We start from the raw sequence: 24590 nt of genomic DNA on the forward strand, positions 1-24590 counted from the left end.
TGGGCGCGGCCCCAGGCGAGAGCGCTCGGTGCTGCGCCGCCGAAGCAGAGCTCAATATAAGGCAGGCCCCCCGTGCCCAGAGTAAAGATGGCATCACGGGCGACATGCGGAGCGGCACAGGGTGGCTCGGCGCGCATGCGCGGGGCCGGCCCGGGGCTGGCGGGGCCCGTTACCGGCCCCGCTGCTGCCGCCGCCGCCGGTCCCGCGATGGCGAAGCGCCTGAGGAGCAGCGAGGTCTGCGCCGACTGCAGCGCTCAGGGTAGGCACGGCACCGCCACCGGCACCGCGCGGCCTCGTCCTGCCGATCCCTCTCGGGCCGGGGGCCGCGGGGGCGCCGCTGGCCCCGGGGTGTCACCGCCCCAGAGCGGCCGCCGCTGCACCTGTGATGGGCCGGGATGGTTTGGGTGGGAAGGGACCTTAAAGCTTCTCCCGTTCACCGCCTTCCATGGGCAGGACACCTTCCAGGAGCGCGGGTTGCTCCAAGCCCCGTCCAGCCCGGCCTGGGACACTTCCAGGGCTGGGATTTAACTCCGTGTCCGAGTGTCCGGGTCCCGCTGGCACCGCCGCCCCTCCCGAGCCCCGGGGGAGGCCGAGTCTGCGAATATCCTGCACACCGCCAACGGCATGGAAGGAAGCGTGGAGCTCCTCAGTTTCGGAAGGAGGAAAGCTGACAGAAATCCACCTTCCAGTCACGGGGCGGAAAGATGGGAGGAGGGCGGAGGTTGGGAATGTGTCACTGGAAGGGACCGTGTTTGTCCTGGGGGAGTCGGGAAGGAGAGAGCGGGGCTGGTTCGGAGCCGTTCGTCCATTCCCCTATTCCCAGGGTCGGCGAGGAGTTCAGCTGGGAGGTGTCCCACGGCCGGGGTCGCGTGTAGGTGTCCCAGACTTCCAAAGAAAGTTGTGCTAAGGTGTCTGGAGATGCAGACACGCTCAGAGAGCAGCGTCTGCTCTGGGCTGACACATATCCTGCTGCAGATCGGTTTGGGAGCTTATGGAAATATCTTGCCTTTAAAAAGGCTGTTGCGTCTCCTGACCATCTGTAGTTCTGCTACTCTTGTAGCTAAAACTGTCCTGCTTTATTTTATCAGCTCTGTGTGTTTGTTCTGTCTGCGTCTTTTCTGTCTCTCTAGTTTTTGCTGTTTGTATTCTGGGCGGGTTCTTCCAGTATAATTAATGAATTACGCACGTACCGAAATGAATCAAAACACTGTAACACAGATAACACTTGAATTGGCAGAAGATGGGACGTGGGAGAGGGGAGAACAACTTTTATTAAATCTGAATTATGTTTAGAAAATTACAAAAATTCCAAATTAACTTCCAGGAAGTCGCTTTTTTTTACAGAAGGAATTCTTCCCTGTGAGGGTAGTGAGGCCCTGGCGCAGGTTGCCCAGAGAAGGTTGTCCCATCCCTGGAAGTGTCCAGGGCCAGGTTGGATAGGGTTTGGAGCAGCCTGGGACAGTTGATAGTGTCCCTGCCCATGGCGGGGATTGGAACTGGGTGAGCTCCAACCCAAACCACTCTGGGATTCTACTCAAATCCCTGTAGAAATTTGATTTTACAATAAATGGAGCTGACATCTCTCAGGCAGTCCCTATCACGCAAGGTGGCCTATCTATGCTTCCACACATCAGGGGCGTTCTGACTCAGAGATAAAGCTGTGTGAACTGTGTTCCTTAAGCTCCTGGTGGTATCAGAATCACTGTCGGGGTAATCCTGTAACCTGGCCTTTATCATGACATTAGAGCACTGCCAGATCTTTACTTATTTACTAGAAATCCGCTGGCTTATCCACATATATGAAGAAATCTTAATTTAATCTTTCTGTAAACAAAACGAATCCACCCCTTCCTTGAATTAAGAGGGTTTGCCAGCGGGTGCAGAGGGGCTGTGTCAGGAGACCTGAGCGCTGCAGTGTCTAATGCCTGACACCTGCATTAATTAGCGCTTCCCCTGGAACCTCATCAATGCCCCCTTTGTCTCTGCTGGGAGCGTGGAGGGTTCTCCTTGACACGGGCTGATCTTACAGGAGCTCTTGTGCTGCACTTCCTATCCTGAGGCAGGAGCTCACTTCTCAAACCCACAGCCGGGCTTGTCTCCATCTCACGCTTCCTGTTTTGAACCACCCTGCAGGTTCCTGAAAGCGCCCAGCCGGCCCTGCAGAATTGTCTCCCTGATTGTCTTTTGTATCCAAACCAGCGTGGGCAGCAGGGCCAGGCTGTGACCGCCCCTGTGCTGGACACTGAGGCCCCTCAATTGCTGTGTCCAGCTCTGGGCCCCTCTCTCCAGGACTGACATGGAGGGGCTGGAGCTCCAGGAGCAGCTGAAGGAGTTGGGAAAGGGGCTCAGCCTGGAGAAGAGGAGGCTCACGGGGGACCTTGAGATCTGCACAACTCTGGCAGGAGAGATGCAGTCTCCTCTCATCCTGTCCCTGCTCTGCTCCCAGGGAACAGGGACAGGATGAGAGGAAACGGCATCAAACTCTGCCAGGGGAGGGTCAGGTTGGACATCAGAAGGAATTTCCTCGTGGAAAGGGTGGTCAGGGCTTGAAAGGGGCTGTCCAGAGAGGTTTGGATTCCCCATCCCTGGAGGTGTCTAGGGAAGGACTGGACGTGGCACTCAGTGCTCTGGGCTGGGGACAAGGGGATGATCAATCACAGGTTGGACTCAATGGTCTCGGAGGTCTTTTCCAACCTCAGTGATTCTAGGATTCTGTGTATTTTGGTACTGGCTTAAACATATTCTAATCGAGTCCATAATTAGGTCTCTCTTAAAAACTATTCAAATTCCAGAACAGACACTTCATTGCATTAAATTTAAACGTGAAATATCCAGGCGCATTGGGTGTTGAGATGGAGGTAAAGAAAACCCCCAGTGCTGACTGTTGATAATGCAGAGCAATGCTCACAAGCAGCCTGGGAATGGGCAAGGGAAAGGATCCCTAAGGATCCCATCCGTGTGTGATGAGGTTTTCTCTAACGAGAAGGGACCAGGCTCATTAATCTGGAAGGCTGCCTCAGTTTGGGTCATTTGGTTGCCGTGAGTGCATCTCAGTCCATTGCTATTCTTTTTCTTCTTAGAAGCCAAAGTTGTTAAACAATGGAATGATTTAACAAAGAGTCCGATGTGCTTGTTGTAATTTGTTTTTCAACAAATCGATTATTTCTTTGTCTCACCTGATTTAATTTGGCTCTGGATTGGGCTGGTTCTGGTGGGTCAGGAGATGCTCCTGTCCCTCCTGGCTCTGACAGGTTTGCCTGCAGCACACCCAGATCATCAGCTCTGCTCAGAAACCACAGCTGTGATCACATCTCATTTGCAGGGATTCGGTCCATTTGTTGCGTGGGTCAGAGGAGACTTTTCCATATGATGCACCAGTGCTCAGATGTGTTCTGACAGGACTCAGAATTTCTCTCATCAGATACCAGGCTCGCCTTGCACTCGCTTATTTAGCCTCAGTCTGATCTCTGCATTTGAAATTAAGGTTTTTCCAAAATAAAAGAGAACTTGATTTCCTTTTTTGTTCTCCTGGGATGTGCTAGGTCTGAAGCTCTGGCTGCTCAGTTGCCTGTCTCTGCAGGGTTCTGGCACATTGAATTTCACGTGTCACTGACAGAAATTGGAATTTCTTCTGGAGACTGAGCTCTGAGCAGCCGAGGGACCTGTTTGGTGTCCTGTGGGGATTTATTGTTTCAGCCTAATGTACCATTCCTACTTGATTTTATGGCTTTTGATGTTTGAAACTACATAATAGCTCATATATATTATTTACTACTTCACTTCCCATCAGTTTTCTTTCTGGGCTGCTTATAAGGTGGCTCAGTTTGGATCTGGTGAGAGATGAAGTTATTTTGCTCAAGAATTTTGGATTTTATTGAGCCTTTGACTTGGCACATATGTATCCTTCTTTATTATGACACTCCAGTGTGTTTTTATTATTTAAAGGGAAATTTAAAAGACATTGTTGTACTATAGAACTGAAAACTGAGTAGTAGGGGGAAAAGCCTGAGTGCTGTGGCAACTTTGTGTGTAGATTTGGTGTTTTGAAAAAAGATTTTTTGACAAAAAAAACCCAGAGTTTTTTCAACGAGCAGGTAGGCACTGTTATTAGGAATACTTTTGTGGGAGTCCTCAAAATAACAAGTAAAACACTTCAAGATGGGGATAAATTCAATGTCCTGTTATGTTTAGAAAGGAAAGTATTTTCCCAAGAAGAACTGCAAGCAATCGGGCTTTTTCCCAAATTTCTACTGCAGATCTTCTCACTGTCCTTGGAATCCCACATCCCCCATGAGTGCCAGGAGTGGTGTTCCCCATTTTCCCAGCATCCAGAGCCCCTGTAACATTCCCAGGCTCACCCAGTGGCTGAGCAGAGAAGGTTAACAGGCAGAGCTGCTCGTTTTAGACTCTGCTTTTGCAATCCAAGGTCGTGTTGTTTCCTGTGTTATAATGGATGGCTTCTTTTGCAGATCCTTGCTGGGCATCCATAAACAGGGGGATCCTGATCTGTGACGAGTGCTGCAGTGTGCACAGGAGCCTGGGCCGTCACATCTCCCAAGTGAGGCATCTCAAACACACCCCGTGGCCCCCAACACTGCTGCAGGTACAGAGGAAGACTCTTTGCCTCCATTAAAACCAGAAATGGTGATCTTTTAATATAAATTAAATCACTACACTTTTTTTTTTTTTTTAGAGGGCTGGCCCTTTTAAGTTTTTAAGCTTTGTTTTGCTAAGTTATTCTCATTTTGTTTCTCTTGTTGTGGTAGGCCACTCAAGTCAGAATTATCTTTGCCTTTTGAATTTGATCCCTTTGCTTCGGAAGGTCACTTCAACTTTTCTTTCACAATTCTGCAGTACATCTGCTTCAACCTGAATTTTCTTTTCACTGCTGTTGGGAGGAGCAGAGAATTTTAAGGGGGTTCTCACTACATTCCACATCATAACATCCTAAGCACGTGCCCAGTTATGATATCCCAGCAGGTTACAGATGCTGGCACACGGAATGGGGATCTGTTGGCTTGATACCTGCTTGAAAATAATTACAGATAGTTGCTTAGTGCAGCCAGCAGCCAAATGTCTGTGTGTTCTGGCTTTCAGATGGTGGAAACTCTGTACAACAATGGTGCTAATTCCATCTGGGAACACTCCCTGCTGGACCCTGCCTCTGTGATGAGCGGGCGGCGCAAGGCCAGCCCTCAGGATAAAGTGCAGTAAGTGGGAAATGCAGGATTGTTACCTTAAACAAGTGGGATTATTTTATTCAGCAGTGACAGGGTAGCAGGGAATCTATAGGAACCTGTGTGTAGTTATTTTTTTCTTTTATTTCTAAGTATTAATTTTTTTAAAAAAAATATTGCAGAAATAGAAATACAGTGTTTGAGTTCTCTGAATTATTGATTCCTTTTGAATAGTGAGTACCTTTGCTTGCGCTTCAGTCAAAGGACTTTTCTTTGTCACATGCTTTGGTTAACTGAATGCTGCCAACAAAATGGAGTTTGGTTGAGGAATTAAATAAAACTTCAGAGATTTTTGTCCCTGACTTTGGTGCCTCATTTAAAAATGTAAATAACTGTGTAGAGTTAGTATAGCTCTTAAGTTGGCATGATTTTAAAGCCTGTATTTCTTTTAAGAAACAGACACCACATGCTACAGTCTGCGGATATTTGATGGTTGTAACAGGCATTTTCTCTGTATGGTCAGACAATCTGCACTGGCTTGTTTTTTAATGAAAATATTTTTCCATGCCTAACTTTGTCTCCAGCAACACGCAAAGCTCTTGATTCAGTCTTCACTTGTGAAATTTTTCTTCTTCTGGAGCATTACTTATGAAAGCACTGATATTTCTCTCCTTTCCCTTCTTGTTGCCTGGATTTCTCTTTGCAGTCCCAACAAAGCAGAGTTCATCAGAGCTAAATATCAAATGTTAGCGTTTGTGCATCGCCTGCCGTGCCGAGAGGACGACAGTGTCACTGCCAAGGATCTCAGCAAGGTCAGTGGCTCCTGGGACAGCACAGGCAAATCTCACTCACTTCCCTTGGTTGCTTTTGGCTTAAATAAATAAAGCTTGACTTCAACTTGAAGCCCCTTTTTCGTGGTTGTCGCCGAAGGTGATGATTAAGAGGCATTAATTGAGGTGAACTTGGAGAAAACCCTTTACACACAAAAGAGCTGTAGGCAGAACTCTGCATGCTCTTGTTTCTCAAAGCGTGGCTGAAAAACAACTGCTGAATCACAGTTGTTGCTGCTGTGTTAAATATAATTCTGCTTCTTTTTCAGCAACTCCACTCCAGTGTGAGGACAGGGAATCTGGAGACCTGTTTGCGACTGCTCTCCTTAGGAGCTCAAGCCAACTTCTTTCATCCTGTAGGAGCACTTCTTTTTCATTATTTTGATATAAAATCAATTCCAGTTCGTATTATTTATACTCATTTCAGCTGATTCACGTTATATTTCAGTCTTCTGCTCAGACTTATTGGTTAAGTAGATATTTTTCCTTCATCTCTTGCAGGAGAAAGGAAACACCCCACTGCATGTTGCTGCTAAGGCAGGACAGACTTTGCAAGCAGAACTATTGGCAGTTTATGGTGCTGATCCTGGCACACAAGATTCCAATGGGAAAACTCCAGTTGATTATGCAAGGTAGGAGTCTTTGATGTCCATAAATCACACAGTGGACCTGCTAAGATACATTTCTGTCCTGAAATAATTTGTCTGTTAAATGCTAATAACACTTCTTCTAGAAAGTGAATGAATAAATATTTTCATCAGATCCCAGCCTGTGTTCTGGGTGCCTGAGACATCAGCTATGATGCCAGTGACACAGGCTGTGCCAATCTAGAGGCTCACAGGAAATAAATTAGAGAAGATTTTGTGCAAGTTCAGGCTGCAGGGGTGAGGGTCAGCTCGGGAGCTGCTGTAGGAATGTCCCAGACTGCACAGATGGGTCGGGGCACACGGGGTGGAACCAGGCTGTGGGTCTGTGATGGGTTAATGCATCAAACACGTGCAGTGTTGGCTTGTACCAAATCTGTTTCTCTGACCATTTCTGTGTGTCACTGACTGTCCCCTGTCCCTGTGTGTGAGCAGGCAAGGGGGACACCACGAGCTGGCAGAGAGGCTGGTGGAGATCCAGTATGAGCTCACAGACAGGTTGGCTTTCTACCTCTGTGGCAGGAAACCAGGTGAGCGCAACATCTGCACCCTCAGACCTGTCACTGTCAGGAACAGGACATTCAGACTGTTTTTTGTATCCCTTCCAATTATTCTGATGTTATATAAACGTTATATAACATTAGAATATTATATAACATAAACATTCTGTTATATTACAGAACAAAAAAAATAGTGTAAGATGGAAGATTAGGGATGAGGCATGTAAAATTGGGATAAAACTGCATGGTTTTAAACAGACATAAATAAAAAACAAAATTCCTTCCTTATTTTCCACAAATACACGTTCTTTATATACTGTAAGAAACTCTTCCAAGTAGTTCTTATTGAAATGCAACAACAGGGGAGTGTTGTGTTAAGTGGGTACCTTTTGAACACAAGGACACTTACGGATTTGTAACTATAAAGGTACCTGTATTAGAACTTAATTTTTTTTTAATGGAATTTCAATACAACTGATATGCCTTAATTGGAATCTTTGATAACACCTGGAAATCATGGCATCAACCTTCTTTTATAACTTGCCTAGTTGCTTGTAATTGGAAATTGAGTAATTAATTACATGCAAAATAAGTTATTTAGTGTTGCCTGATGCTTATTATTGAAATCTGTAGGCCAGTACCAACCTAGTAAAGTGCAATTTGTTTTCAACTCTAGAGCACAAAAATGGGCAGCACTTTGTTATACCTCAGATGGCAGACAGGTAAGTGGCTGATTCCATCACATGTCTGAAAACACCAGAGTGAAAAAAAACCCCTAATAATTAAGTTTTCTTTCCTTTCTGAAACATCTTTTAAGCTTGTTGCCATTTGAACTTTTTTAGGTGTGCCTTTATTAGTCTTGAAGGCTTTTTTCATAGAAAGAATATTGGGCTATCAACAAAATCAGAAAATTATAGGAGCTGATTGTATTTATCAAAATGCAGGGAGAAGGTGAGACATTTCTGGGAACACAGATGGGGAAGTCCTAGGAAACAGATTGTGGAAATAATTTAAGTACCAATTAAGTATTTTTTTTAAATTTCATAATGATTTTAACTTTTGGTTGTGATCAATGAACTCATATTTGTATAAGAAGTATCAAGTACTAATTTTAAGTTCCTGTTCCTCTTTTATTGCTGTGCAATTGGAAATAAGACGGCTGTAAGTAAACCACTGTCCAACCTCCTGCTTGCAAAATTTCTGTGAAAAACTTCAGTAGCTTAAAAACTGTGTGGGTAAAAACCTGGGGGGGTTCATATTCCAAGGGATTTTTGGTATTATTTAATTTTAAATTAAAAAATTGTTGTGAAAGAAAGCTTAATGATATGCTAATTGTAATATTATTGTAGCAATATCAGTAACATCAGTGTGTTAGAAACAATGCTAAAAGTACTGAAATATTTGGGGGGTTAAGGCAAAAGTGACATTTTAATCACTGAGTTACCAAATTGTAGGGTTTTGATATGTAGAACCCACGAAATATTGTGGATGTAATGATCACATCTTGTTTTCATAGCAGTCTGGATGTATCAGAACTGGCAAAAGCAGCCAAGAAGAAGCTTCAGTCTGTAAGTAAAACTCTTTTCCTAGATGTTGCAAGCTCTGCACTTCCTCTCTCAGGCTCCCTAGTACAAGTATCTCTTGACCTATCTGCTGTAGGAGCAGCTTGAAACACACAAATGTTTTGTGAGCCTTCACTGTTCATTGAAGTCCACGGTCTCCAGTGGCATTTGGAACCCCATTTGCACAGTGCCTCTGCCTCACCCCAAACACAAAAGGTCTTTTTGTGGTCAGGTGGGGGATGAAAAAAAATCCATTGACCAGGAAAGGAGGTGTGTAGACCAGGGTGGTTGTGTGTAGAACAGGGTGGTTGTCTCTGCACCTAGAAATGAGGTGGCCATATATGTCTGCTTCTCGTGCAGACTGAGAAAGGAGCACTTCTGTGGATTATGGAGGCTGGAGGAAAGAGCAGAGTTGTGCTCTTATTTTTTCTCTGTTATTTTCTGTTACCAGAGACCTTACTGGGTTTCATTTCTTCTCAAACTAATTACTCTCCTCTACCCTCAGCTAAGCAACCACTTATTTGAAGAACTTGCCATGGATGTGTATGATGAAGTTGACAGAAGGGAAACAGATGCAGGTGAATGAGACTTTCTGGAATGAAATAAAACAAATCTGGATTGTCACTTTACATACAAGATGCCAGTCCAAGCACATGTTCTGTTCAAGTGCTTCTGTATTCAGCAATTACTGCTGAGGGGAGTTTCTTTGTCTTGCTTTGCCTGAAGGGGATGTTAATTGAAAAAAACCTTGTGTTTTTCACACAGTAGAGAACTCTCTGGGGAAAAGCTTTCCTCTGAATTGATTGTGTTTGTGTTTGAAATTGCAGTCTTTTATTTGACAAAGAAATACTGTACAGGAAGGTTATTCCTTTTTTTTTTTTTTTTTTCTCCTCTGGAGCAGTTTGGCTTGCTACTCAGAACCACAGCACACTCGTGACAGAGACCACTGTGGTCCCTTTTCTTCCTGTAAATCCTGAATATTCCTCAACCAGGAATCAGGTATGAAATCTTAATACTGTAAAAATAATTTAATAGCCCAGGGAATTAAGTAGGCTGAAATAATATTGTTTAACTGCATTTTCTTATTGTACAAGAGTTGCATCTACTTGGAAAGAGGTTAAAATAATTTTACATTTCCCCTTTAAACCACACTTCTTGCAATAAATGTAACTGAATCACACTTCTTGTAATAAATGTAACTGAACAGCCAACTCCAAGTGTACAGTCTTAGTTTTTCCTGGAAACTCTGCTCTTCTTCTGATACAGGATGTACTTCTCTTTCTGCATTATTCTGTATTTAGGGAAGGCAGAAACTGGCTCGATTTAATGCCCACGAGTTTGCTACACTGGTTATAGACATTTTAAGTGATGCCAAACGAAGACAGCAGGGAAATTCTCTCACTGGTTCCAAAGGTGAGTGAGCTTTTCTTGTAAGCTCCTTTGCAGGCAATTTTTCAGTAGTCTAATCACTCCCAGAGCTCCTCAGCAGAGCTGAATTATAAGAGAGATCTGTGTATTATTTTCATTTTTTTCCCCTCCGGAGAGAAAATACCAAAACAATCTTTTCTAGCTCTTAGTATTTCCCTGTATTTTTTGCATGCTGACATCCATTTGTCCAGGTAGTCTGTTGAGTTTTTTAAATTTGTATGAATTTTATTAAGCTGCTAAACAAGTCTCACCACTTATTTTAACTTGCCTAAACACTTAGAAGAAATAAAAAGACAAAACCATAAAACTTTGAAGTTTTGGACACTAATCATTCATTCCTCCTAGGTGGATCTAAATGAATTTTTTTTTTCAAAGTATAAACTTCCATTTCTTCTCCAGACTTATACTAGTATGTATTTCATGTGTTGTTGTGCAGAAAATGTGGAGCTGATACTCAAATCCATCAGCAATCAGCACAGCAGTGAAAGTCAGGACAATGACCAGCCTGATTATGACAGTGTTGCTTCAGATGAAGATACAGATCTGGAAACAAATGCAGCTAAATCAAACAGGCAGAAGGTAGGACTGAACTAGTGATGCACCCCCAAGTGTTATTCATGAAGGTAATTTGCATAATTTATCAGAAAATTAATATTTAATGAATTGATTTTGTGATCATGCCTCAGTCTATGAGCTTTCTAAAATGAAGTGTTGTTTCTTAAGGAATTTTTGTTTTTAAAAAAAGCTTCTCCAGAAAATGTGTATGGCTGGAGATAAGATATAGATTTAATTGCATAGATGAAATAATTGGATCTGCCAAAAAGCTCTAAATCAGTGATTCTATGGTATTTCACAAATATTTACTGCCTCCTACTGAAGAAATACTGACAGAAGACTAATAGTGTGCAAGTGAGTTAAACCTGGAGTAGTGCAGAATGGCATCAAAGGGCAGTAAAAACCTGGTGTTTTTATTTTAATCTTCCCTGGGATATGCACACTGGATATTAAGCAGTCTGTCTTTTATAATTTTGCAATTCTTTATTGCATTTTTTTAAAAAAATCCTTATAAAACAGTATTTTATCACTGAAATGCTGATGCAAATGTTTTTTAGAGGAGCTAAGAGCTAATTTACATCAGATTGCCTTTCTAGAAGATTTCAAATGATTTTGCTTAATGGATCTTACTAATTTAAACTTCATTTGAGCTGTGATGCCTTTAAAGTAAGTACATGAAAAGCTGTTGAAATCTCTTGGTCTTCTTTCTTTCTTCTTAATGGTGTAAGTATTTTTCTCTTCCTTTTCCTAGAGCTTGGATTCAGACTTGTCAGATGGACCAGTGACAGCCCAGGAGTATTTGCAGGTTAAAAATGCTTTGGTGGCTTCTGAGGTGAAGATTCAGCAGCTAATGAAAGTGAACATCAACCTGAGTGATGAGCTGAGGATTATGCAGAAAAAGGTAACAGAGGAACTCCTCCCTCCAGCTCTTGGTGTCTGAAGTTGTCAGAATAAAACTGTTGGAACTGAGGAGGAAATAATCCAGTATTAGGATAGTGAGAAAACTAATTTTAAAGTGGAGCTGCTTTGGGATCAGACATGAGACTATAAATATTTATGTGCAGCACATGCTTTGAATGTTGTTTTTTTTCATGGTGCTGGTGGTGATCCAATGATCTGCAAATCATGAGGATGATTTGACTTAATGTCACAACTTTTGACATCAGTTTTCCAAGTGACAGGACAGTTGTTGCAAGTCTTTGATTGTTTCTGCTGTCTTGCTTCAATATAAGCAGATTTAAACAATGAGGAATCAAGTGCCAGCACATCTTACGTGTGTGCATTTTATTTATACTTTTGTGGAGTAAAGGACAATTTATATCTGAGTTCACTGTCCTGGCTGGCTAGAAAGGGCTGGCTGCTTATCCTCAGATTAATCCCTTTAACTAGTGTTTAAAATCTTGTTTTCCAAATAATGACAATCCAGCAAGAGTCACTTGTAGAGAAAGTTGTTCAGGCTGTAGGGTGGACCTGCTGTTCTGGGGCAGAGCAGGGCTTTTGGAGAGTGATGGAACTGTTTGCACCTGAGGCTGAGCTAATTCAGCAGATTGGAGTATCCTTGTCTGTTAAGTGCCAACGTTCTCTTCTCTTCTGTTGGAATGGTGACCACTGGGAGGTCTCAGGATGTTTCCTTGGTCTTTCAATAGTTTGTACTGGTTTCAGCATTTCTCTTGCATCAGTTGAATTAACTTTTCACTTACACTGGGTTTCTTTAGACAGATATAATCATTTAGAGTAAAAAAAAAAAAAAAAAAAACCACCTTTGGGGCCTAAGAATTAATGAGGCTTTAGAATATTTTCATCATGTAACAGAAGGGATATTCTTGCTGTCCTGCAGTTTTTCTTCACTGCATCTTTTCTTTCTGATGTGTTAATATAGCAAACTTACTCCAAGTCCACAAAATAATCAGAATTGGTGCATTTTTACTATCAAATAAATACATAATAATAAAAAGCTTTAAAATGCTTTCTTGCTGGCTTCTTAGATAGCAGTAGCTGATGCCTAATTTTCAGAAGCTAAACTCTTTCCTTGCTTTGCAGAGCAAGCTCAAGTGCTGCCTCTGGTGTCTGTGCTGCAGTTCTGGCATTGTCAGATTTCACTGGCCTTATCTTAAAGTCTTCTAAGTCCTTGTATTGGCTGCTGCAATGGATCCCTTTGCTTGGAAAACTGTTGTGTTGGCAGTCCTTCCCCCACAGCCTCGTTCTGTCCCAGGATTGCTGTGCCAGTAGAGCAGGCTGGAGGGAATGGCTCGTGTGTTTTGAGCTACAGCAGCCAATTTTAACACCTAACTTAGATGATATCCCAGCAGCCGCTGGAAATCAGCACCTAAATATTTCCAGATTTGGAACAAAGGTGTTTCTGTGCTTATACCAAGCAAGTCAAGTAGATTTTGAAAAACAAATGAACCCCCAGCCAGCAGTACCTGGATTTTCCAGCACGGCTGACAAGCGAGTGTCGCGTGGTCACTTTGCTCTTGGCACTTGCTCTTAGGAAACCAAATCCCACTGCTAAACATTTCTTTCAGCTCCAAACGCTGCAGAGTGAAAATACCAACCTCAGAAGACAGGCCACAACCAATATCTATCAGGTGCAAAGTGGTTCTGAGTACCCAGACCCCAGCAGCAATTCCTCCCTAAAGCGGCGCCCGTCGGCCCGGGGCAGCAGGCCCATGTCCATGTACGAGACTGGCTCGGGGCAGAAGCCCTACCTGCCCATGGGGGAGGTCACCTACCCAGAAGAAAACATCACCAGGCTGCAGCCCTTCCCTCCACACGTGAGTAAAAGTGCTGCTGCTTCTGCATCGCCTCTCATGTTCGGCTTTGCTGTCTCTTCCAGCTCTGCTCGTTCACTCAGCTTCTGCCTCAGAGGGAAAATAAAACAGCTGGGGGAATAAGAGCTGTGAGAGTTGTTCATGTTTGCTGTATTAACATGTCTGCAGGAGCCTGATGGTTTGAAAAGCAGAAGCTGTAGCAGGTCTGGAATATGTAAACTGGAGCTTTTGGCTTCTGCTCAGCTGAAGCCAAATGATATATATTAACCACACTATATATATATATAAAATATCAATATATAAATGTCTGAAAATCAGGAAGAGAGGGAATATAGTCAAGAAGGTAGGTAAAGTTTATGTATTTCTGGAGATAAACACGCAGGTATCAATTTCTGGAACTTCATAACCACTTTACAAAATTCAATTAAATTGAAAATTTTTCCCCAGACAAGCAGTTTCTTATTCTGAGTTTGAAACTGGAGGTTGAAGATGGTTTAGATCTGCCTGTCAAGCAGATTCTTCTGGTTTAGTATTTTCCTGTGTGATGTGGAGAGGGAATTCTCTGTTGGCCAGAGGGATTTTGCACTGAGGTGTTCACACTTTACAAGAAGTGACCCAACACTCATTACTGCATTTAATTAACAAGTGCATTTAATTAATTAGCACTATTAATTTTTTGTTACACCTTAGATTGCCCCGTGGGCTGGAATACAGGACAGTATCTTTTAGACACACATTTAAAGTGTATGAATTTTGGCAGTATCTTTCCCTCTTGGAAGCAATGTCTTGTATTTCCTTCCAGTTAAATCATTAAAATGTATTTTGAAGTTACCTTTGGCATGAGGGAGGGCAAATATTCCATGCACATTCCACAGAAGACAGATGCACCAAGGGAATCGGTCCCCACCTTCAATTAAATTAATTCAAGCTATGAAATCTGGATCATTTTAAATTATATTGTCATGTTGATTTGATGGCAGTTCTGGCAGCAAGAAATGTCACAATTCATTTGTGTGTGACTGTTTGTAAAATGTGGCAGTGCTCTGTATAGGTCCTTTGGTTGTTTGGGTGGAGGGCAGTAGCAGTTCTGAAACATTGATTTGTTTTGTGGAGGTAGTTAATTTGCTATGTGGTGAATTTTTTTTTATTCTCCACGGAATTTGGCACTTCCAGAATCTCAGTGTTAGAATGAGTGTGAATTCAATTGTATTTTGAAAGAAATACAATTTAGGCTGACGTCCCCTCAGCCTAAACCAGATTCTCAACATCATTCTTGCTTTATGTCATCTCCATGGTTTTAAGAATGTTCCTTTAATTTCGGTTAAGAGTTTGTGTTTTGGTTTTGGTTTTTGTCTTTCCCATTTTTAGATCGGGAGGAGTGCGTTTGTGACCTCCTCTTCATCTCTACCTTCCTTCCCCTCCACGCTTTCCTGGTCGAGGGATGAGAGCACACGAAGGGTTAAGTACCTTCCCAATCGGTCTTTTCCCTGGAGGAGGTGCCAATCTCCCCCAGAACCACATCCTCTCTCTTCCCCCACTCACTGCCTGGCCTTCCAGCCTGCATGGAGCAGAACTTCCTCCCTTCCATTCCTGCTGCCACGAGCTCTGGGCTCCTGCCTCTTTCTAACTTCACATCTTCAGCATTTAACACCACCCACAGTTCTCCAGGTCACTTGTTCAGCTGCACAACAGCCCCAAGACAAGCTGGCTGCTGTTTGGACAGTGATTTTTCCAGGCTCTCACTGATATTTCTAAGCCAATGTACAACTCTCCTGCTGACTAAAAGCACTGCATGAGGCCCAGCTTCAAAGCTGCTTTCCTTGGGGGCCGGTGGCTTGCACCAATCGAGGTGGTCCTGATTGACTGTTTGCCTTACAGATAACAAATTTGGGGGGTTAAATGTTTATCTGGTCTCTCCCTGCCAGGACACAGAACCTTCTTTTTAAATCCTTCCATCACCATTTTATTTTGACTATTCAGTGTTTGGACATATTAGTCCAGAAAGTAGTAGATTTGCAAGTAGGGATAGAAGAAAAAACTTTCAAGGGAATATCCTGCTTGGCCAAATGGAAATCTGGGTTTGGCTGTTGTCTGGTACTGGAAACTTGTAGAGGGTTTGGTTGATTGTTTTTATTCTACACTGATTCTATATCAGTGATTCCATAGTATCCTCTTGTAATTAATCACTGTTGTTTGTATTTCTGACCAGATGGTAGAGCTTTGTCACTATTAGAGTTGTTGTTTCTGTACACCTGGGAGATGGGAAAGGTCAGACTCTAGATAAAGTATCTTCAAAATAAATGTCCCTTTTACAACTGATCTTTACCAGCTGTCCTGAGAGAGGAGTGTACAAAAAAATGCTGGTTTTTCTTTCAGTGCAGAGTAACTTTAAAATTGAAAAGGGTTCCAGGTGCTTCACTTAAGAATTGTTAGGTTTAACATCAGATGAGTGCTTAACAAATGCAGTGCTTAACAAATCTCAGCCAGTGAAAACTAGTTCCTAGTCACATTTTTGGTCTGTCCTTCAGGCAGAAATATTATTTGGTAAGCAGATTTCTAAATGTTTGGGTTAGGGATTGAGATTGGAGGTGTCCCTTAGAGTTTAACCCTGGAGACTCCCTCATGGTGACTTCAGGGTTTCTGTAAGAGCCCCAGGGCTGGTTGTTGGGGCTGGAAAGGACCCTGAGCTGCTGCTCTGTGATCACAGTGACACCAGCGTGGTGTGTTTGATCCAGACACTCTGCTGGGCTCCTGGGTGAAACTTTGCAGTTTTTAGAAGACTTGAGGAAGCAGATGTGTGATGATCCTGGGGCCTGCCTGAGGATTTGACCTCCAAACTCACTTTGGTATCCCTGTCTTCATTCAGCCCTTGCTCTGGGATCAGCCTCCCACTTTGCAGTGGGGCTACAGACCTCAATCCAGCCTCTGCTTCCCTGCATTCCTCCTGCTCTCATTTCAGCTTCCACTTTGAAATTAGCCCCTATTCTCCTTTTGACACTATTCTTCTGTGGCCCTCTACTCTGATGGCTGGGCCTCCTGCCCTTGTTGCATCCTGTGCTCTGAGGCACAACTCTCACTTCTTTGATCTCCCAACTCTGTACCAGTATTAAGCATTCAGTGGGCCTCAGTTCCTCACATTTTGGCCTCTCACCGTGTTGGACTTCACTTTGCAGTGGACTTTAGCCACTCTTGTGTTGGCCCCTAAATTGTGGTGAGCTCCAGGTCTCATCGGTTCCATACGTGTCCTTGGTCTTCCAACAACAGTTTGGGTTCCCCCATCTCTGTCTGCCCTCTTTATTTTGGCTTTCCCATTGCCACAGTCTTCAGCCCTTCTTTTGGGCTCCCATTCTGCAGTGACCTTCCCAGGGCCAGCTTCCCACCAGCTGGTTTCCATTCTGCATTCAACCTCCCCACCGTGGTCTCTGGCTTCTGCTCTGCTCTCTTGGTCTGGCCTCTTTTTCTCTGGGGTTCTCTCCCTCTCCAGTGGTTCTTACTCACTGTTCAGGCCCCTGTTTTATAGTGCTGCTTCTCCATCTGGCCTCTGCCCCTCATGGCCTCTCAGAGTGTGTCCTTGGGGCAGTTTCAGTGGCAGGGGAGGACACTGTGCTCTGTCTGTCTGTCTGTCCTGCCATGCTGGGTGTTCAGGGGCTGGTGGGGCTGTGCTGGCAGTGCCCAGGGTACAAGCTGAGCAGCAGCCTGGCACAGGGAGAGGGGCACAGCAGCTCCAGGGTAGCAGCTGCTGCAGGAGCTGTTGTGCAAGGAGCAAATCCACGTGCACAGGACGTGGCTCTGGCACAGCCCAGGGCTGCCCTTCCCTGCACAGGCTGAAGTCAACCTGTTCCTTGCAGGGCTCAAAGCTGGAGAAGCAGAGCAGCGTGTCTGAGAGCGACTACGACAACCCCACCACCCCCGTGGAGCTGGAGGAGCCCGGGTAGGTGCTGTGACAGAGCTGACACAGCTTGGGGGTGACAGGAGAGGGCTCTGTCCCCGGGCCAAGCCCTGCTTTGCTCCCCTGCAGGTCGGGCAGGAAGGGCCGGCAGCGCAGCGTCATTTGGCAGGGGGAGGGCTCCATCCCTGAGGACACAGACTCAGCCCCCAGCTCCAGTTTGCCCAGCACAGAGGATGTGATTCGGAAAACTGAGCAGATCACCAAGAACATCCAGGAGCTGCTGCGAGCGGCACAGGAGAACAAACATGACAGGTGAGCAGGGAGTGCTGGAAAAGCTGGAAAATTGGTGAGAAAGGAAGTTCTTCTGGTGTAGCAGGGGTGAAAGTGAGAGACAGCTCTGCTATTTCACACTGTAAAAGGTGTAGGTCGTGTTCCCTGGTGTCCTTAGTGCCATAGGGCAAGCTGGGGACGAGTGACCAGCCCCTTGTGAGTGGGTTGTGACTGCCCTGCCCTTAACTCATGAGTCCTGCTGCACAATATTGTATTGGGCACAAATCAAATGTGTTGTAGAGAATCACTGCAAGTTTTTCTTGGGTCTTCACCTCTCTATGTCCATAGGTAATTACACCCTGCAGAATGTGATATGCTTGCCTTGCTTTAGGAGCAAATTGTGAAAGAGGGAGAAATTTGCTTTCCTGCTGAGGTGTTAGTACAAATTATATACCGGCAAAAGTATTTTGACCTGTTGGTTTTAGATACACACCCAGCTGAGTAAGCAGAACACTGAGTGAGCACATCAGGCTGCAACAGCTTCAGCTCTCTCAGGGAAATTCTGGCCCACCTGAACAATTTCCAGAATAGCTGTGGGTGACTAAAAGTGATACTGCCCTTGCTCATCATCAGGTGGTGCTCCCCACACAGCTCTTCTAGAAGGCTGTAAATCAAAGTTACATATTCCCATGTGTGACATTTTGGGGCTGGAACACTCTGGGCTCCAGCAGACCTGGCCCTGCAGGCTGGCAGGTCTGGCTCTGCTGTAGCCCAGCCTGGTGCCCTCCGTGCCTGGGAGAAGCAGCAGCGATTTTGTGTTGAGCCCTCGCTTCCTGTCTTACTCAGAGAAGTGCACAACAATGGGGCCACTTCTGTTCTGTGTGTTTTCCTTCTTGTACTTTGCTATTTTTAGCAGGGCCGGCGTGGCCTCTCCTTCTCACACCGAGTGACAACTTCTGCCGTGTTTGTGCTGAGCTCATTGCCCTTGGAGTAACCTTTTCCAGTGCAATCCCTTGTTGCTTGTTTCACACAGAGAAGCTTTAAATGAGTGTAGTTTTTATGTGTATCACACTATGCAGTACGTTACTTTTTTTCTATATCGTTGAAGGAAACAATGCAGCATACCTGGCATCTGCTGCTGAATTGATCAGGTTTTTAAAAAGCCTGTTATGCTGCATTTTTTTTTTCTGTACCACACGTGGAGTGGGGTGTTTGCCTGTGCTTAGATGAGTGTTATCTTGCAAAACACTGAACTAGGAAGCTGCTGTTCTTTGTTTTCCTCTTCCCTGGCTTCCTTAACACAGAGGAATGCTTCCTTACCAAAAATGAGACACTTGAGGATGTAATAACACATCCTCCAAGCTCGTGCTGGGAACGCTGTAGAGAAAAATCACGTGCTGCATAGATAACTGGAGAGCAAAAAAAAAAAAAAAATATGATGCAAGAGTACCATCTATTAATGAAACCCCTTCTTCCTTTTGTTTCTCACTCTCTCCCATCCCTTTCCCCGTGCTCCATGGGCTGAGCAGGCCCTTGGAGCGTGGGGGCACATCCCAGCTCAGACACAGCCTCGGCACGCGGGTCCCTGGGGCTGAGCGAGCGCCCCTGCAGCCTCTGAGCAGCCAGCAGCCCGGCCCTGCCTCCTGGTACTCTGGCCTCTGTCCCTGCCTCCCAGGCACAGTGTCCTTTCTCCTTCTCTCTGCTGCCTCTTTCCCTCCCACTCCAGCCACACGGGGTCATGGAAGGCGATGCATGAAATGTTCCAGGGGATGAGGGAGCTGCAGGCAGCCCCTTGAGGCCAGGGATGTGGCACAGCCCCTTCAGCTCCCAGTAGTTATCAGTGGGGTACAGAATCACAGCCTAGAGCTGGCTCTGGTATATTCTCCTCTGTTTCGGTTTTTATTGCCTGTTAGGATAAGTTAAATTACAAATTGGTTGGTTCATGGAATCACAGAATAGTTGGGGTTAGAAGGGATCTTAGAGCCCACCTGGTTCCACCCCCTGCCATGGGCTGGGACACCTTCAACCAGCTCAGGTTGCTTCAAGCCCCATCTGGCCTGGCCTTGGACACTTCCAGAGATCCAGGGGCAGACACAGCTTTCCTGGTCAACCTCTGCCAGGGCCTCAGCACCCCTCACAAGGAAGAATTTCTTCCCTTAGGAAGAAATCTTTGAGTTTTGAAGGTCCCTCCCAACCCAAACCATTCTGTGATTTTATGAACAAAACACGTGGTTGCGGCTTCTTTGCACCACTGCAAAAGTAGTAGGAGTTTCACATTCCCAAGGTGGAGGATTCATACCTGACAGCTGAGGCCCCTCAAGTGTTTATACAGCTGGGGGTCAAATGAGATCATTTGTAGCCCAAATCCATGGAAAAAAAAAGTGTTTATGTGGTATCTTCCAACCTGACCAAAATACTGTTTGTTAATGCCTAAAATAAAAGTGACATTTGCGTGAGAGGCTCTTTAAAACAGAACTGCCTGGGTTCAAACCCTGGCCAGCAAATGTCAGGATTGGAGAAAGAGATTAACACAATTTACTGCTAATGAGGGATTTCTTTTCCAAGCTGTCACTACTTGAATATCTTCCTGATGTCTCACTGGAATGTGTATAAACCCAACACAGTGTCAGAGCATCTCACAAGCTCACAGTGAGTGTTTAGACATTAAACTAAAGCCACTCCTCCAGGCCACACTGGAAACTTTGCAGCTGACCTGGAGAATATACAATAAAACACATGTTGTTCACCTGAGTGTCTCATTCAGGTTATTCTCAGGGCTTTCTCTGCCTTGTTAGTGAAGAGTTTAATGAGTAAATTGACTTTTTAATGAGGTAGGGTGCTGGTCACAGTGGCTGCAGAGAGCAGATTAATCATTAACTCCACAGCAGAAGGGGAATTGTGGTGAACTTGAAAGACCTCTCTCCACTTAAAGTTTATTTGGAAGATCTCATGTGACTCGAGGCACATGGAAATACTCCTTTTAAAGCAACTTTCCTGCATTGCCAAAATGACCCCAGTGTGTTGCTTCTCTCTCACTGCATTTGCAAGTGACTGATTTTTTTGCACCTTTGGTCTTGCAAGAAGATCAAATAAATAATGACTGAGGGGGTGGGTTTGGGGGCTCTTTTTGCTTGAAAGGGCACTGACCTACCATAACCCACACATGCTGAATAGTTTTCTTGAATGCTTTGTGATTTTTGAGATTCTCTTGCTGAAGGTTGGATCATGTGAACTAACTAACACTAAAATTGAATCTTTGAAGCATAAAAAGGAGTCTTTTGAAATGAGACTTGTGAGTGAGCACACTAACACTTCACCATTCACAGCAGTTTATGGTAAATAGTTCTATTTTGAACAGATCAGTTTTCATTTGGTATATAAATCAGAAGTGCAATTTATGAGGATTTGTGGAATCTGCCTGTGTTTTATGAACTAGCTCATCAGAATTAGTGAATATTTAGCATAGAACTCTCAGACTGCGAATTTAGTTGGTAGTTTGGGGGCTGCATGTGTGTGAGAATTCTGCCTTGTCTGTTCACTGGGTATTAATTAATCCAAGAAGGCATCTTGGTGTTCTGAAGTTGCACACAAATGGAGACTTTCCTGACAACATTTTACATAATAAGTATGGACAGTTATTCCTTCGAAGCAACTCTGAAGAACAGTAAAAATCTAAGAAAAAAAATTTGATCTGTTGGTTAAGTTCTTGCTTTTTCTGAAGTCACGTGGTTGTTTTTAGAATAAGTCACTGAGCAGTGAAGTGAAAGAGGGAAGGGACTCTGTACACAATTAATAATAACCCAGAGCATCTTTCTGCAGCTATATACCGTGCTCCGAGAGAATACATGTGGCAGTGACAGAAATGGCAGCCTTGTTCCCAAAAGTAAGTACCTGCCACCATCAGAATGGTTTTGACCTCGTTCCTGGTGTGTAATTCCCCTTCGGAATGAAAATTAAAATTTATTTCCCTTCAAAATGAAAATGGCAGGGAGAAATGATGGGGTTATGATGCACCCTTGTGTTTAGTAGCATGGCAACTGAGAAGGGCTAAAGTGTGAGTCCAGGCCTTTAGCTGTCCTCTTGAACTTAAAACTTGTAAAACTTGCACAAATCTGGAGGTAGTTGGATCTGGCACGAAGAATTGTGTGGTTATATGGGATTTCACCAGACTCATCACCCCCTTTTCCATCTGAGTGCCATTGCCTGGATATTTTTCCTGCAGCCACGTTTAGATCTGTTATCCATCCAAGTGATCTGTTAGCTCACAGCAAATTTAGAGAGTGAAATCCCCATGACTGACTTCTTATAAAGTCTTACCCACCCTCTCCAAAACTGCGAGGGAAGAGCCAAGGCTGTTGTCCCTCCTGGACACGCTGTCCCCTCCTGCCAGCCAGGACGTGGGCTGGGACAGTAAACAGACACCAGAATGTGCATGAGGAACTTGCTAAGGGAGGGCATGGAGCAATATTCCCTGCCTGGCAGCCGTTTGGAACCTCCCTGAGAGGAGAAATTCCGCCTGCTGCCACGAGAGGGGAAAGCAGCGCTTGGCCGCAGCCGCCCCGCATCAAAAGAACCCTTGTGAGCGCTGCCGGGGTAATTAAAAGGTTGTGTTGTTCTGCCTGTTGCAGCGTCTGTTTTTCCCTTCCCAGAAGCCCAAGTCGGAGCTGGTGAGGACTTCCCTGCGCCTGCTGACATCCAGTGCCTACAGACTGCAGTCGGAGTGCAGGAAAGCGCTGCCCGCCGAGCCCAGCCCCGCGCCCGACATCCAGCTGGTGACCCAGCAGGTCATCCAGTGCGCCTACGACATCGCCAAGGCCGCCAAGCAGCTGGTCACCATCACAACCAAAGAGAACAACAACTGAGGCACTCGGGGCTTTTTACTCTGGGGTTTTTTAAAGGTTGGATTTCAACGCCTAGGTGTGGAACTATGCGCATTTTTACGAGGAAAAAAAAAAACTTCTTCAAGGGGCAAGAACTTTTTTCTTTTTTTTTTTTTTAAACTCAGTATTATTTTTTGCATGTTTTCTAACAATTTTATGATTAATTTAACCCACTGCCTTATTTTGTGCCTGTGTTGCCAGTGTAGTTATGGATAATAGCATGTTGCAAGTAGCTGTCGAGCCACTCTCGTGTCCCAGCGCTGTACCAAGCTCTTGTAGATGTTTCCTTGGGGCCACGTTCTGCTTTCAGATCCTGCTGGTGGAACTGCTCTGACACCACTGCACGGATGGGAGGGCAGCATCTCCATCCCTCCAGAGCTTCCCCTGCTGGGATCCCGCTGGCTGAGGCTCCCCTGGCTCCGGGACTGCTCCCAGCAGGAAGAAGGTTTGTCCTGGTAACGGGGTACAAACCCGACGTTCTCTGTTCCCGTGTCAACTGTTGTGCAATATGTTTCTTTAGTCTGCTAAAACCAGTAGTAGTTGTGGGCATCCAAGCTTGTTACGTGTAACTCTACAAGGTCTTTGTCACTTTATCTGTTTTGGAAGGAATTTGAAACTTAATAGTTATTTCTTTTAGTTGTCACTATGCCATTAATATATATGTTTGATGTTACTTTAGGGCATTAGTGGTTAAAATATTATCCTTTGTTTTCTGAGTTAGTAATTCATTGTTAAGTTTCCTGCAGAATTTTCCTGTCATCTTTGAGGCACCGTCTTGTTTGCAGCAGCATTTCTCAGTAACTCCAGATGCAATTTCACTGAAGATTTCTTTGCTCATTAACAAAGAAAAAGGAAGTTAGAAACGTGCCAGTGCAAAAGCAGCTGTGTCTGCCACAGCACATAACCTCTGTACCTCAACATATCCAAGTGTGAAAACATTTCTCATATCTCCAAAGTTTTTTATGCAAACCTTTCAAAATTGGACAACTTGCTGAGTAACCCCTGCCAGGCTGCCTGGCCCCAGTGGCCATGTGTGCTCCAGGTTTCTTCATCCATAACAGTTCACAAAAGTGTATCAGTCCATAATTTCAAAAAGGAGAATATTTTTGAGAGTCTGAATTTCAGGTGGTGCAGGAAATCACTGATTTTTGCCTCTGCCTGTGTCCCATTTCAAAGTGTTGTCACTGCCCAGGAGCCAGCCATGGTGTGTTTCTGTGGATATATCTGAGCACAAGTGCCATAGCACTGCTGGATTCTTGGTGCTGTCTGGCTCCCAGAGTCTGAGGGAGGGAAGGAATGGAGAGAGGAGATGACAGCCCAGTAAATTAATGTTCTTCATTGTGGAGTTTTATTTCCTTTCTGCCCTTCTGAACCCCAGAAGCAGCTCTAGCCTGACAACACAGGGATTAAAACTGCAAATGACCTTCGTGAAACCTACTTCAAAATCATGTAACTGGCAATTAATTAAATTCACTGAGAATCTTCTAGGAACTTCTCCTTAAATTGGCATGGCTGAAAGGCAGCAGATGGTATTTTTCAGTCTCTCAGGACACTGCTGTGTGCTGTTCTTTAACATATCTCGCCTGCTTTCCAAAGCAGGGTGACACTGAGCTATGGTGTTATTTTATCACTTATTTAAACCTGCCTTTGATCCAAAACCAAGGGACACTTTAGTAACTGCCAGCCCCTGCTCCAGCTACACTGAAATCAGAGTGGTCACACCCCACAGGAACCCCCAGCAGCAAGTTCATGAACCCTCCACTCACAGCACTGCAGTCACTGCAGATGAGAGTTTGTAGCACCTCAAGTAACAAAGGTGTGTTTTTCTTTTAGGACTAGATCTCCTCTTGTTCCCCTGTAAACAAACTTGCTCTTCCTTTACAAAATGCTGCAGAGGAAAGGAAAAGCTTTTTTTTGCCTTTTTCCAAACCTTGTATTTATCAGTGTCATTCTGTCTGTACAATATTTTGACTTTTAATCTTTTGTTTACAGTATTACTATAAAATGCTAAAACCCTTTCAGTGTGTGAAATAATGTGGGCTTATTTGACTGCTGGTTCTCTGAAGATCTTTGGAAAGGTTTCT

At 44.5% G+C, this 24590-nt stretch overlaps 1 protein-coding gene across 8 annotated transcripts; it reads left to right on the top strand.

The window, feature by feature from the left end:
* Window positions 1-108: 108 nt before the first annotated feature.
* GIT2 (GIT ArfGAP 2) lies at window positions 109-24527 on the top strand. Of its 8 annotated transcripts, none has more exons than XM_066331537.1 (21): window positions 109-259; window positions 4470-4603; window positions 5098-5210; window positions 5884-5989; window positions 6277-6363; window positions 6509-6639; window positions 7087-7181; window positions 7828-7873; window positions 8671-8719; window positions 9219-9291; window positions 9615-9712; window positions 10015-10126; window positions 10578-10720; window positions 11448-11597; window positions 13222-13470; window positions 14836-14925; window positions 17316-17398; window positions 17486-17668; window positions 19156-19272; window positions 21446-21509; window positions 22276-24527. In XM_066331537.1, the coding sequence occupies exons 1-21, from the start codon at window positions 136-138 to the stop codon at window positions 22486-22488; spliced, it is 2460 nt and encodes an 819-aa protein (XP_066187634.1). In that variant the 5' UTR covers window positions 109-135; the 3' UTR covers window positions 22489-24527. The 8 variants fall into 8 exon arrangements, with proteins under 8 accessions (XP_066187634.1, XP_066187636.1, XP_066187639.1 ...); XM_066331544.1 differs by having other exon boundaries at window positions 110-259; window positions 8668-8719; XM_066331539.1 differs by lacking the exon at window positions 14836-14925 and having other exon boundaries at window positions 8668-8719.
* The last annotated feature ends 63 nt before the right edge of the window (window positions 24528-24590 follow it).

Source organism: Sylvia atricapilla, chromosome 17, assembly GCF_009819655.1.
Source record: "Sylvia atricapilla isolate bSylAtr1 chromosome 17, bSylAtr1.pri, whole genome shotgun sequence".
Taxonomy (NCBI): domain Eukaryota; kingdom Metazoa; phylum Chordata; class Aves; order Passeriformes; family Sylviidae; genus Sylvia; species Sylvia atricapilla.